General features: G+C 36.6%; 1 protein-coding gene across 5 annotated transcripts in view; it reads right to left on the reverse strand.

Annotated features, from left to right (window-relative positions):
- Positions 1 to 14123, reverse strand: part of tbc1d32 (TBC1 domain family, member 32) — an 81118-nt gene that overhangs the window by 66524 nt on the left and 471 nt on the right. For all 5 annotated transcript variants that reach the window (XM_081602332.1, XM_081602329.1, XM_081602331.1 and 2 more), the window contains 12 exons: positions 12442 to 12604; positions 11644 to 11805; positions 10560 to 10737; positions 9322 to 9393; positions 8939 to 9058; positions 7423 to 7501; positions 7211 to 7314; positions 7078 to 7139; positions 6855 to 6999; positions 6296 to 6355; positions 5599 to 5698; positions 5030 to 5167 (listed from right to left, as the gene is read on the reverse strand). In XM_081602332.1, coding sequence (XP_081458458.1) covers positions 5030 to 5167; positions 5599 to 5698; positions 6296 to 6355; positions 6855 to 6999; positions 7078 to 7139; positions 7211 to 7314; positions 7423 to 7501; positions 8939 to 9058; positions 9322 to 9393; positions 10560 to 10737; positions 11644 to 11805; positions 12442 to 12596 — 1375 coding nt within the window. In that variant the 5' untranslated portion in view covers positions 12597 to 12604. Of the gene's footprint in view, positions 1 to 5029; positions 5168 to 5598; positions 5699 to 6295; positions 6356 to 6854; positions 7000 to 7077; positions 7140 to 7210; positions 7315 to 7422; positions 7502 to 8938; positions 9059 to 9321; positions 9394 to 10559; positions 10738 to 11643; positions 11806 to 12441; positions 12605 to 14123 lie in introns of those variants that run through there.

The following is a 14123-nucleotide window of genomic DNA, read 5'->3' on the forward strand; positions in this document are numbered from 1 at the left end:
CACCCAGAGAAAACCTATCCATCTATCCATCTATCTATCCATCTATCGATCAATCGATCGTTTTTGAAGGGAAACTGGAGCACCCAGAGAAAACCTATCCATCTATCCATCTATCTATACATCTATCCATCGATCGATTGATCGTTTTTGAAGGGAAACTGGAGCACCCAGAGAAAACCTATCCATCTATCCATCTATCTATCCATCTATCGATCAATCGATCGTTTTTGAAGGGAAACTGGAGCACCCAGAGAAAACCTATCCATCTATCCATCTATCTATACATCTATCCATCGATCGATTGATCGTTTTTGAAGGGAATCTGGAGCACCCAGAGAGAACCTATCTATCTATCCATCTATCTATACATTTATCCATCGATTGATTGATCGTTTTTGAAGGGAAACTGGAGCACCCAGAGAAAACCTATCTATCTATCCATCTATCCGTCCATCCATTTTCTTCAGGTCATGGGGGCAGCAGCCTAAGTAGGGAGGCACAAACTTCCCTCTCCTAAGCCACTTGGGTCAGCTCCTCCGGGGGATTCCCATCACATTCCTTGGCCAGCTGAGAAAGATATTTATCTGGGACTGGAAATGGACGGGAATTTTACTCTTTTAATTTGCTGTTGGTGATCCTCAGCAAAGTGCACAGTGGTGGATTTGAGTAAAGGAAGTGTGACAGGCTTCCTAACTTTCTGACTACTCAGTGTAGGTCTATTCTTTGTGTCGTCATGTTTGTCAGCAGTTCCCACCGATCTTCTTGCAGATCTTCTTGCAGACTCTGCCAGGGAGGTAGTTCTCCCTGGCAGAAGTACCTCCCTGGCAGCTCCACACACTCTGTCTAATTCCATCAAGGTCTGCATGTTTTTCCTTTCAATCTCACACTGTTCCTTTTTCTCCTGTCGTTTGAGTTGAATTCGGGAATCCCAAGAATTGGTCAGACTTTTTATAGCTGCAGCTTTTTTCTCTTTCTCCAGTTTTTCACGCTTTTGCTCTGCAGATTCCCGCTCTTTCCTTTCTTTCAGTAACTTTTCCTCCATAAAAGCCCGTTTTTTAGCTTCTTCCTTCTTTGTAAGTGACAGTTGGTCGTACACTATTTTTTTACGTATTTCACGACTTCTGTCCTTATCAGGAATGTCGCAGTCCATCAAGGAATCAGACCCTTCATTTATGATCTTGTCCATTTCAATCTGCTTTTGCCGTTTGTATTCAACTTGATCATCCCATGCATCAGTCAAATACTTTTGCATTTTGACTTTCTTTTCTTTCTCCTGTTTGTCAAGTAACTTTTGGGCAAACTCCTGCTTAGCTTTTTCTTGGTTAAGCTTTTTCTCCTCAACAGCTTCTTTGACATATTCTTTTCTCCTTATATTCTCTACATTTTCATAGGCCATCTTCTTACATTTCTCTTGAAATTTAACCTGCTCGTGAACATTTTTCTCCCTCTCGTCATGTACATATTCTGACCGTTTGCCTTCACTAACTCTGGGTGTTTGCCTTGGCTTTACCAATCGTTCCTCTGCCTTCTCACTAACCTGTTTGATTAATTTTTGTTCATTTCCACGTGACAAAGACTTTTTAAACTGTATGCCATGTTTGTCCTTTCCAGAATCCTCATTGGAAAGGACAATGAGTTTTGGACAAGCTCTCAACTTGTCAGCTCTAAACTTGTCCACATCCGTGGACAAGTTGACAAGTTTTTGCCCATCTATGTCAATTTGCAGCAACGTTTTTGAAGGAGTTTTCTCCCGCTTGTCTCTCCAGTTTTGCACATCCCGTGCGTAGGCATTCGTTGGTCTTGGCTTCTTCTCTTGTAATTTACGAAGAGCAGCTTCGTGTCTTTCTTTCATCTCCTGTACTTTTCGAAATTTATTATGCTGGTTAATGCGTGCCTGAATATCAATTCCGTCTACCAAACTTATAAGGAAACCTGAGCTTGTGCTAGAGTTGGAATCACTTGAGGCGGAAATCTCCTGAATATCTACGCAATCCTCCCGAATCTCTACTTTTCGTTGCGGTATGGGGGTAGGATTGATATCTTTTTTAATTTTAGGTAATTTTAAAATCGACTTCCTTAAAGCATGGTCCTGATCTTCAATTTTGACGCTCTTCTTTAATCCAAAATCACATGGGAGGTCTGGGTCAAATATCTTTCTCATCATAGGCATAGGTGTATCAGGCCTCCTGGGGAATCGACGGGGCTCCATCTTGCGTTTCAGTCTCTGGGTGAAAAATTGCACTTCTCTATAAATCCGTTGAGTTCTGCGCATCTGGCTTTAGAACACACGTAACAAGATATTCAAAGGGTTCAGAGCTGATGTCATAGAATCTATGACACAAAGCCTGGGTTCCTAGTGACATCATCAGTTGGGTAGAAGTGTAACAGTTGCTATGGTAACCAGGAAAAGCTCTGAAGTGATTCACACTTCCTAGTGAAGGAGATGTTTCAACCCATCAAAATATTTCCAAATAAACTCATTCATATTAACACAAATGTAACTTTTTCCAACAATTTAGACAAGATTCAGCCAATGTGGCTGTAACTGATTTAGGCTTTACAATGTGCAAAACACAATCACCTGGTTTCCCATTAAATCTGTTATGACGAAGTGAAAGCAATTGGGAACTACAGCAACTTGGAAACAAATTGTCAGGTCAGTCAAATCAAGAAGTGAGGTCAATGAAAGCTGAGCTGGGTAAGTGTGCAAAGGTCTTCAAAGTTCTACAGAGTTGATGACAACAGACCAGGCACGTGCAGAGGGGGGGGAGGCTGGGGGGGCTTGAGCACCTGCCCTTTTCGCTCCGTGCCCCCAAGTGCCCTTTTGGTCAATTTAAAAATTTTTTTTAATTTTTTTATATTATTATTGTCTAGATGTTAAAAAGGTAAGGGGACAGTAAACTTCCCTGCCTTACTCCGTTACCAACTTTAAACGAATCAGACATTGTGTTGGCCCATTTTACAAACATTGATTGATGACCATACCAGTAGACCAGAATTCTAATTAGATATTTGGGTACACCTCTGCTTTCTAACTTGCCGAACAGTTTTTGGTGATTCACACGATCAAATGCTTTAGAGGCATCAATAAAACACATAAATACTGTAGTGTTGTGCAAATTATACAAGTCTAAAATATCCTGTAGTGCAAAAATACACATTTTATATATATATATATATATATATATATATATATATATATATATATATATATATATTATAAAATGTATTTATTAATTTTTTGTCATAGTACCCCCAAGAATTTAAAACTACTTTCACCCCTGGCGATACCACATTAAAGAGTTACTAAAGGTAACTGTAGGGCTTTAAAATTTAGCAAACTACACAAGCGCAGAACAAAAGAATGAGTAAAATATGATAAAATGTCAAAGATACGCAAACGATCTCATACTCTACTGAAGCCAAATCATACAATTTAAGGTTTATAAACCTAAGAACACCGTACCAGCTGTCATATTCATGGCAGCATCATGCTGTGGGATTACTGTTTTTTCTGCCATTGGTCCTGGTGCATTACACAAACCAGGCAAAATAGTGGCGAGGATTTTATTCTTACTTCCTCTTCCAAATTCTTCAATTCCACATCAAATCAGCATCTAGATGTCTGAGACGGGGGAAAGCTGCCAGTTCCAACAGGATATGATCAGAAACACAGATCAAATCTGGGTTTGCAGCAGATAAACTTTAAATGTATCAGTTTAAACATCTCAACTTCACTCCTAATAGAAAAAAAAACGAGAAACCATTCAGAAAAGCTGAAAAACAACAAATCCCACTCTTAAATATGAATCATTAAAAGCCCCTAAATAATTTGACACTAATGCAGATGAGTTTCTGACTGGAACTGTCCAGATTTAGTAAAGTTTTGAAAACATAAAGTGTCAACATTTTACATATTTCATTATCAATGTCAATGCCAGTAACTAAATATAAAGAAACACAATGAAAAAAGGTTAATTTACCCCAATAAGTAATGAACACAGTTCCAGTTGATGCGCTGCTGCAACTCAACCTCAGGGGACATTTTGTATTTAGGTAGAAATTCAGGTTTTGGGTCTTTGGATGCAAGTCAGAGTTGCAATACTATTCCTTTAGGTTGCCATGTTGGGTTTTTAGATATATATATATACATTTCTGCTGCATGCTAAATCAACCTAAAAGTAACCACACGCTGCTGTTTAAATCTCTTATCTCTGCCAGAGTTAGTCACTCAGCTTGTGCATTCCTCTGGTTTCTGCTGACAGGAGCAACATTTTTAAAAATAATGCCAAGGACACATTAAAAACTAATAATCATTAATAAATCTAATAAATCATTACTGATACAAATTTGTTCTAAAAGTATTACTGATTGCACTTTAAAAATGAGGTAACTTTATGTTATTAAAGGTAAAGTCTAAACAGTAATGATTTCTTGGTTAATATCAAGTTGTCATAACAAAGACATTTTGATTAATGTCAACTTTGTATTAAAAGTGTCATAATTTACCGAATTACGCTTTATGACAACAGTCATAAATATTCATGAAGGTTTATTTACGTTCATGTACAGGAGTTATGTCATGTTTATGAAAGTGTCATGTCAGTCTTATTCACCCCCCTTCAAATAAAGTGTTACCGATTTTGTAATTTTGTCATCTCCATCATTTCTCAACTCCTTTAATTCATTAACTTGATTGCATAACAATAACTTGGGAACAGAGTGAACAGCAGGCAAGTCAGAAAGTTAAAGTTTAAGATGTGTCTGGCAGACGTCCTCCCACTATCAGGATTATGAAACTTTATTCCTGATAAAGGTGGGATGGGGAGGAATAAAGTTGCAGCATCAGAGGAGTGAAGGGAGCGGTTCATATCTGCGCTGACTGCAAGCATTTATGAGTCACAATCTGATTGGAATAATCGCCAAGAACAATAAAAACTTAAGAACTTGACACCTCAACTCCAACGTTACCATTTATTTGTTCCTTAACTGCACAGAATTGAAGTATATAGAAAGCCAAAAGTCCCACCTTTGTGTTTCCTAATTTTGATGGGAAAGAGTTTTCGTCCGTTGGTGTAGATGATGATTTTACCCAGGATGCATAAAGAGTGAACAAAGAACGAATATTCAAGATCCCTCCTGGTAAAAACGCCTCTCTGTGGCAAACCTGAAAGCAAAATGACAAAAATATGAATAATGTCTGAGCTCCAAAAGTCCAAAATTTGCTAGTGAAAAATTTAAATTCTTAGATCAATCTAAAAAATGTTCAAGTCAAAACGTTTTAACTTTTGGAAATGTTCTGAGAAATTCTGAAATTTCCAAATATTTTTCTAAAAAAAATTCTGAGATTTATCAAAATGTCAATTTTTTTTTCCATTTACAATTTTGCAAACTCAGAAATTTCAGTTTTCTGGCAAATTTTTGACTCTTGGAGGCCAGAAATGTCCTTGTTTTTTTAAAGCCAATGGCCCTAATATGGTGTTGTAGTTTGATGACCTGTTGGTGCATTTTGGACCTGCACAATTTAAGGTTGGTTCACATGAACCGCAGCGTTAACCTTGAAGAAGAAATGATCGGTTTACACCCCGTTTTCCTCACCAGGGTCAGTGGAGTCCTCCACATGAGGTTCAGCAGCCTCACTTGAGCTGCGTTCAGAGGACTCACTGAAATGTAAACACTGTTGAAGAGCCGATACAATCTGGAAACAAGTAAAACAAAGAATTTTGAAAATGTAAAGGCCATAGACAAGAAGAAGCAGTCCACTTTCAGCAATAGAAGCTGGTCAGGATGATTACACAACCGTACATCTTTGAAAAGCTAAAGAAGAGCCTCCTGCACAGCCAACAAAAACACAGAAAGTTTTTGTTGACAGTAAGTCAACAGCTAATGGCTCCTGTCTTTTCCAGCAGCCATTGTACACCGCATACAGCAGCAAAACCAGCTGACCGAATGTGATGGAACTCAGCTTGAGTTGCTAGGCAATGGGCGGAATTCCTGCTGAGGTTGCTAGGTAACGGGACAGCGACTGAACATTACAAAGGTTTTTGAAACGCCTCACTTTTCAGACAGGAAAAACATGAACTTATTACCCAAAAAAAACAGCTAAGTGGTTTTATTAAAGACTTGAAGCAAATGTAAGAATAAAAACGTGTAAAATAACAGGTCCCTTTCATATTTTTCACATTAAATACATTTCCATGGGTGACGCCTGTTGCTAAATACAACCAGTCATTAATTTATTACACCATAGAGTGATTATGTAACAGCTCGAGATTTGAATGACTGAATCACTCACCAGAGTCTTATATTTTCTCTCAAGGAGCCTGAGAACCACCGTCCTGCTGTAGTAGCCATGCTGAGAGAAGAAAGAAGAACAGGAGATAAAAATATGCAGAGGTGGGTAAAAATGTGCTAAAGTAAGGACATTTTTAAAAAGTAGCCATACAAGAAATCACTCAAGAAAGAATAAAAATGGTCAAATGCTGAGTAACTAATGAAAACCATCATTTATCATTTAAAAATTACATCATCAGACAGATCAAAATGGAAAGTTATGTGGACATTTTCATATTTTAAGGGCCAAAATGAAAATAATTAATATAAACAACAAAATTAGGCAAAATTATTTTTTCCAAACTCGTTTCTTTCTTTTACAAGTCTAGTGAAGTTTTGGTAAAAACAAGTTTGTCCATTATAAAATTACTCAAATAAAAGTAAAAGTACAGCGCAGTGAAAATACTGCTATACGTACAATATTTCCAAAATGTTACTCAAGTAAATTTAATTAGTTACTAGATAGCAGTGATTATATGTGCAAAAGAACATTTTTAAAAAATCAGATGGTTCATACAAACCATCCATTTATTGAACCAGGTGGCTTTAATGTCCAGTATGGACAGCAAATGGACCGGTTCCAGCGTTTTCTCTGTTCCAGTTGAGCCATGGTCGTGATGGGAGGACAAAAGACAGAAAGTGCTCTCTATAATCTCCTCCATGTATCTGAAGGAAGATAGAAAAACATTGAAAAACTTCACAGTTTGAGTATTAAGAGAAAATTAACTCTGACAGAAACCTCACTTCTCTGGGTGACGGATCCAGAAGGTCGTCACCTCCTTCTGGAAATCATTCATCAGTCGAATCTGAGACGGGAAGTTAAACATGAAACAAACGTTTCTTCAAGGTAGGAGGTTGCTAAAGATGTTGGCAGCACCTGTTTGAGGAGACGACTGATCTGAGGACTGTTGATGTCAACAGCAGCTGATCTGGTTGGGAAGTTTAACCTCTGAGACAGAAAAGCCGATTCCAGACTCTTTGCTGCTCACACAAAGATAAAAAAGTGACAGCATTAACCTGCGAGTCATTTTACCGACATCAAGTTTAATTTAAAATATTTCTATGTAAGGTGTGAGAAAAGAGGCCGACCCAAGCTGGTGTAGATCTCTCTGGTCACGTTTAGTGGCGATGAAGAAAAGCTTTTAGCGAAAAACTGCAGCACATTTTCCTGATGGAGTGGAAACGACAGAAAAGTGTCAGAAACACACAGGAGAGAGAGTCTTGCAAAAGTTTAACATTTTATCACTTTACAACCACAAAACTCAATGTATATTTTCTTGCAACATGATATGAGTTTATAATAATTTAAAATGGGAGTAAAGGGGTATCTGATGTTGCTTTTATTTATAAAGCTCATTTTGATAGAAAAAAAAAAGAAATTTCTGAAATCAACCTCAAAATTTCTGAGTTTTTGTTGTTGTTTTTTTTGCAAATTCTCGACTTTTCATACTTGAAAATTTTCTAGAAAATAACATTGAAATTTCTGAGATTTCCTAAGAATTTTTTGCTTTTCAAACTCAAATGTTCAAGTTTTCTCAAACACTTCCAAGATTCTCAAAATTTTAGTTTATTGTCATAAATTTGCCTCTTTTTATTTTTTTCTGTCTACACTGGCCCGAATGCACCAATGTGGTTTGATGACTTGTTTGTACTTGTGAATCTGAAGAATTTAAGGTATAAAAAGGCAAAATATTGTGCAGAATGTGTTTTCTATTTAACATATTCCTGTCCCTTTAGTATCGTATCAATGCATCTAGGGCTGAAACGATTCCTCGAGTGATTCGAGTACCTCGATTATTAAAATTCCTCGAGGAAAATTGACCTGCCTCGAAGCTTCGTTAATTTATGTTTTATCATTTAGCGCACCGTGTTTCAGCCGGAACATTATTTGCGTTGCGCGGAGCTCTGACTTCCGCCTCTGAGTTGTTGACGGAAGCTACGTGTTAGCGGCATAACGTCCAACCTTCAAGTTCGGCCCGCGGGGATTTTACTGATTGGTGATAATTCCGGGTTTTCATCGTTTTTGTGGGACCAATAAACATCCTTAAAATGACCGGCGCGATGCCGGGAGTTCGGCAGCCTTTCTGCTCCGGAGCTGCTGGTTGAACGGCGGGAAGAAGCTGAGGAGGATTTGTACAGGTGAGCGGAGAGACTGAACACGGCGGGCGGCTGAGGGTTGATGCTTACAGGGTAAGAGCAGCTTTACGGACGAACCGCACAATAAACTTATATCATCTCGGTCTGAACAAACGGGAGGCGGAACATGGCTGGTAGATGAGTTTCTGAACGGAGGAGCCGTAAATATCCCGTATTGCTCCCCAGGTCTACAAAAAAGTAACTGGTAGGGAAGCTCAAAGGTGGAAAAAATAGACTGATGTTGATATCCGACAGTAACACTGGTGTTATGGAAGATTTACCAATATTTTATTTCATAATTTTTATCCGATTACTCGATTAATCGTAAGAAAAGTCTATAGATTACTCGATTACTAAAATAATCGTTTACAACAGCCCTAGATGCATCTCTAACTGAGCCCACCGGACTCTCAGGTGTGAAAACATCCTAATCGTATTGCATGAACATTTCGCCTGGTCGGGGACTCACGCTGAGGTCGGGTTCGGCGAGAGCGGAGCAGAGGTTCCTGCGCAGCGTGCTCCAGCTCTCGCAGCTCAGCACGTCGGACGGAGGAGCGCAGCAGAGAGCCTGCAGAGCCTCACATCGCACCTGGACAGATTCACATCATTCAGCCAGAACAACACAAACTGTTCGTCACGCCGACGCCGGACGCTGTAAACGATGCCCCATCGATCCAGCTAAACACAAGCAATTCACTCTGAAGAGCTCAGATATAAACAAAACTCAATTAGGCGTGTACATTTTGTTGGCTCATATTTCTTAATGATCTCATTGAACTTTAGATTTACGGAGCAAACGATCTGTTTGGTTTATGAGTCAAACTGTGGAGCTTTCTAGAACATTTTCTCTACCTCTTTCGGTTTGCTGGAGTCAAGTTTTTCAGCCAGAACCTGCAGCTGCTCCTGTCGGATGAAGGCGTAGCTCTGGAAACAGAAAACAATAATCAATCAAACGGATTCAGTTATGGATTACAGGAAAAGCAGCATGAGAGAGTGAAGACTTTCACTCCTTTTGATATTAGAGTTTAAATGTCTTTAAAAACTTAATTTAGGGGTGTCCCAAGTGCGGTTCGGGGGCCATTTGTGGCCCCTGAATGGCAGAAATGTGTCTCCCCAGCCTGGGTTGTGGATGCAGATGGGCCTGATAATATAACAAATTTTTCTTTATGATTAATTGTCCCAAAAGTTATTTCTATAAACTATAACACTGCTGTTTTTTCCAAGTAATATAATGGTTTATTAATCCAAGAACACTTTGTCAAAGATCAATAAACTTTAAATTCTAACAAACATTTCAAACTGAGACTGGAAGACATTTCAAATATTCAAAATAAATAAACAAAACAACCAATAAAATTAATTATGAAGTCTGTAAACAAAATTATGATTTAAAAAAAAGCTAGTTGAGATCAAAGCACCAGACTGAAGACTTTTATCATCCAGTTTTTGTAGAAAGAGAGAAAATAGAAAAACACTAAATCATTCAAATGGAAATTATTGATTTTAATTCAATTTATTATGCGATTGATTGATTTATGGCGACAGGCCTAGACGCACATGGAGACTTTTTTTTTAAAGGAGGACAAAATTAAAATCTTCTCTCAAAAAATGTTAGAAACAACACAAATCGTTCATCTTTTAAAAAGAAACTTTCTGCTTTCTATTTAATTTAGTTTAATGGTAAATAAGACCACATTTATTCATTAACTTATACACTAAAGTAAACTTTTAAAGCTCCTAAATCTGCTTTTGGTTTTACATTATTTTAAAAAAGCTAAGAAAAGATCAGTTGTTTTTTCAGTTGAGCCCAAAATAAACGAGTAGAGTGGTTGACGTACTGGTTGCAATAAGGAAAATATGCAAAAAAAAACAAAAAAAACAACGATTTACATTTTCATTTCATGCAAAAAATCTGACTATTTTATTTGTTTAATTAAATAATTTCATGCTTATTCTTAAAATTCAATAAAACATTTTGTGGTTTTAGTTTTTTACATAAAGTTTGGACACCCCTGACTTAGTGAAACATGAGAATAAAGCAAAAGAACAAAACAAAATCCGTAACGTCTCATTTGTTTTGCATGTCTGACCTGGTTGAAGGAGGAGTCGCTGTCTGAGCAGTTATCAGCGAACTGGCTGTTGGACTGGCAGCGTTCAATCTCTCTGTGCATCTCCTCTTTTCTCAGCTGGTCCTCGTCAAATTTGGTGATCAGAGACTCTACGGCCACCATCATGGTGGCTTTTAACGTCTGCAGCATCTGATGGCACCTGGCACAGAGAGGGGAAGCAACCCGATAAATAACTCGATATTAATCAGCTCCAAATATTCAAAATAATGTTTAAAATTCAGGGGATTAAATTAAACTGTGTTCCAACATAAATGCATTTTATGTTTTGGTTTATAACAAATAAAGTTTAGAGCAAAATTAAGTTTACTGCCAGCTGGTGTGCAAAGATTATTTATACTAAACTATATTTTTACATCTTTGTTGACAATGGAGTGTTAGGATCAAATAAATTATTTTTTATTTTATTATGAGAATAAAGTCATAAAAACATGTAAAAAATTTTTTTAAATAATATAATAAGTTGTAAATAAGGAGAATAAAGTAGTAAAAATACATTGCGTTAAAATAATCCATGAATATAGTCATAGTATTCCCAGAATAAGGTTGTAAAAAGGAGATTAAAGTTGAATTTATTGTTGTAAAAATACAACAATAAACTCATATTGCCTGACTAAAGTTGTAAAAAAGGATAAAGTTGCAAGATTACAAAAATAAAGTTACAACAGCACAAAAATTATTACCAGCATAATGTTATATATGACAAAAAAAGCCATAATATTACATCAATAAATTGTGAAAAATGAGAATAAAGTTATAATATTATAAGAATAAAGTCATAATAAACAGGAATAAAGTGACAATATTGCCAGAATAAAATCACAATAGACAAATAAAGTCATACAATAATGTTGAAATAATAAAATACTGAAGTTATAATATTAGGGGAATTAATTAGTAATTTTAAGATAACTTCTCCACAAAACAATCATTGAACATTAAAATGAGGAATTTTGAGCATTTTGTGAACTTACACATTTTATAAATAAGGAAATGCTTCATATTTTAGCACTTGAACAGTAAGCAGAATATTGTGATTTGTACTCACTGAGCTGAGTCTCTAGTTCTCCGAGTCACGGCTTGAACTGAGGTGTCCTGTCCGGGTCCGACTGCATGTTGTCCTCCTCTGGTCAGGTTCTGCAGCTCATCCTCCACCACCGGACCCAGAGAGCTCTCCACATGCTGACGGAGGTATCGGACGAACTCATAGCTGAAACAAACAAAGAAAAAAATCACCTCTTATATATTAATTTAAACCCAAAAACAACAACCACCACGGCAAATGTGCGCAAATATTTGTCTATATTGTAAAACAGCAAACACAATTTCATAACTGCGTTTGAAATGAAATTAAAATCACGCGTGAATAAGCTCGTTTTAAGTCATTAAAAATCACGGCGGCGACGGATGAAAACAGTTACATTAGATTATATTCATAATTCAGTCGTGGCGTTAGCAATAATCCTCCATCGGCCAACAGGAAACATGGCGTCTTATTCAGGCTTCAGAGCGACAAGAGCGGTTCCGGTTAGGCGGCGGTTTGGGGAAAATGTGGTCGGCCATTTTACAAGAGCTACGGATTCAACACGTTGCAATGAAGCAACTTTTTATGAACTAAAAAAAAAAAACACTAACTACCTACTACTTCTTGTCGTCTTCTTCGTTGTTTTCGCCAGTGACATCGGGCTGTTGATCACGTGACGCGAACACGAATATTTCAATTCGGCCGAAAAACCACGGAATCGAAGAACATGAGTTCTTTTTTTTCTAAATTAGCGTGTTTCCATTAAACGAACTTATTTCTGTTATTACAGATTGCGTAGTTCAATGGTTACTGAAGACTTACTTGTGGAAATTCTTGTCGGTCTCCTCCAGGTGGAGGAGAATCTCCTCGGCACATTCAGTGGACGGCGCTCCAGAGATCTTGTCGCTGATGCTTCTCAGTAGCTGCTTGAGGAGAGACTGTAGTTGCACCTCATCGCCAGCAGAAAGCTGTGACATTGTTGCAGCTGATGGATGAAAACAATAATTATGAAGGGTTTGTTTTGAGATCCAATCTGCGTGACGTTTGTCTGTTGGACAATACTGTAGGAAATCTACTTAAAGGGGTCATATTATGTATTTTCCAGGCACATATCATTTTATAATACAATCAAATAATTGTATTATTTATTTATATCCTTTTTGGTCTTTAAATTGTAAATTTCCACCTAACCTTATGCTCTGGTCTATCTAATAATGCAATGTTAAAATATTAAACAATATTTTGATCAGTTATTCAGTGCTTAAGTAGACATTTTTACCAAATGCTCTTTTACTCTTGAGTAATTTCTTGGATGACTACTTTTTACTTTTACTTGAGAAAAATTATGTTGAAGTAGTGCTACTCTTACTTGATTATAATTTTTGTATTCTACCTATCTAGGAGTATAAGTATGACAAACAATAAAATATTTCAGATTAGAAAAAAACCTCTAAACATAATGCAAACAAAGTGCAAGTTGTGATCTATAGGAACAGGGTTTCAGGAAAACCTTATTTTAACCACAGATTTGTCTGATATTATTGAAAATAATAATTAGTGTTAGAACATTACAAAACTGGTTGAAAAAAGTAAAATTCCTCCTTGGAGAAAAACAGTGCATTAGACCATCATTTTGACAGGAGAATAAAATTCAGATCTATTTGGAAATTGCAAAATCTGCTAATAAAAGAGTCTTTTTCTTTTTCTGATTTTAGCATTTTGTCTTAAACAAGCAGGGAAACACAGTACTGTTGCCAGCAGCACAAATCAAGCAGTGTATAAATTTAGTTATCAATTTCTTTACTCTCCCACAATCACTAATTAAGCTTTAGGGAAAAGAATAGCAATAATTTATGTAAAAGTTGCTCTGCTTGTTTCTAATTTGCTGAAGTCAAAACTATTGCTAAACACATTAGAACAAAGTTGGTGTGGTCTACACTTTCTGTTTACTTTTCCATTTGATAAGAATTTAATTAATATCATCGTTCAATTTATTAGTAATTTTAATTTATTTAAAGGTGGTGGAGCTGGCAGCACTGTTACAATACAGGTTCTGGGTTTGAATCCTGTCCTGGGTCAGACCAAAGTTTATCAACTCAATGAATAAATAAAGCATTAAATAACATAATGTGATAACTTAAATATCTTTTTCTTGTAATAAATGCATGTTTAAACTTTTGAATGATACAATTGATCATTTTCATTGCAAAACAAACAAAAAAATTCCATATTTTAAAAATAAATGTAATATATTCAAATACAAAATGCAAAAATAAGAATGTATACCTAAAAAAATATAAACAATGTCAAAATATCTGAAGACATTGTTAAGTTGATGTTTGTCTAACTGCGTTGCGTGCAGAATGTGCTACACCTCTTCTTGGCTGTGAATTACTGGGACATGAATTGCTTAATTGAGTCACTAATTTATTTCTGTATTCATGTTTCTAATTCTGGCTGTTCTGGATCGTCACATTAGCGCATCTGTTTCCTACCGCTGCAAA

This window comes from Poecilia reticulata, chromosome 21 (assembly GCF_904066995.2).
Source record: "Poecilia reticulata chromosome 21, P_reticulata-male-v2, whole genome shotgun sequence".
Classification (NCBI taxonomy): Eukaryota; Metazoa; Chordata; class Actinopteri; order Cyprinodontiformes; family Poeciliidae; genus Poecilia; species Poecilia reticulata.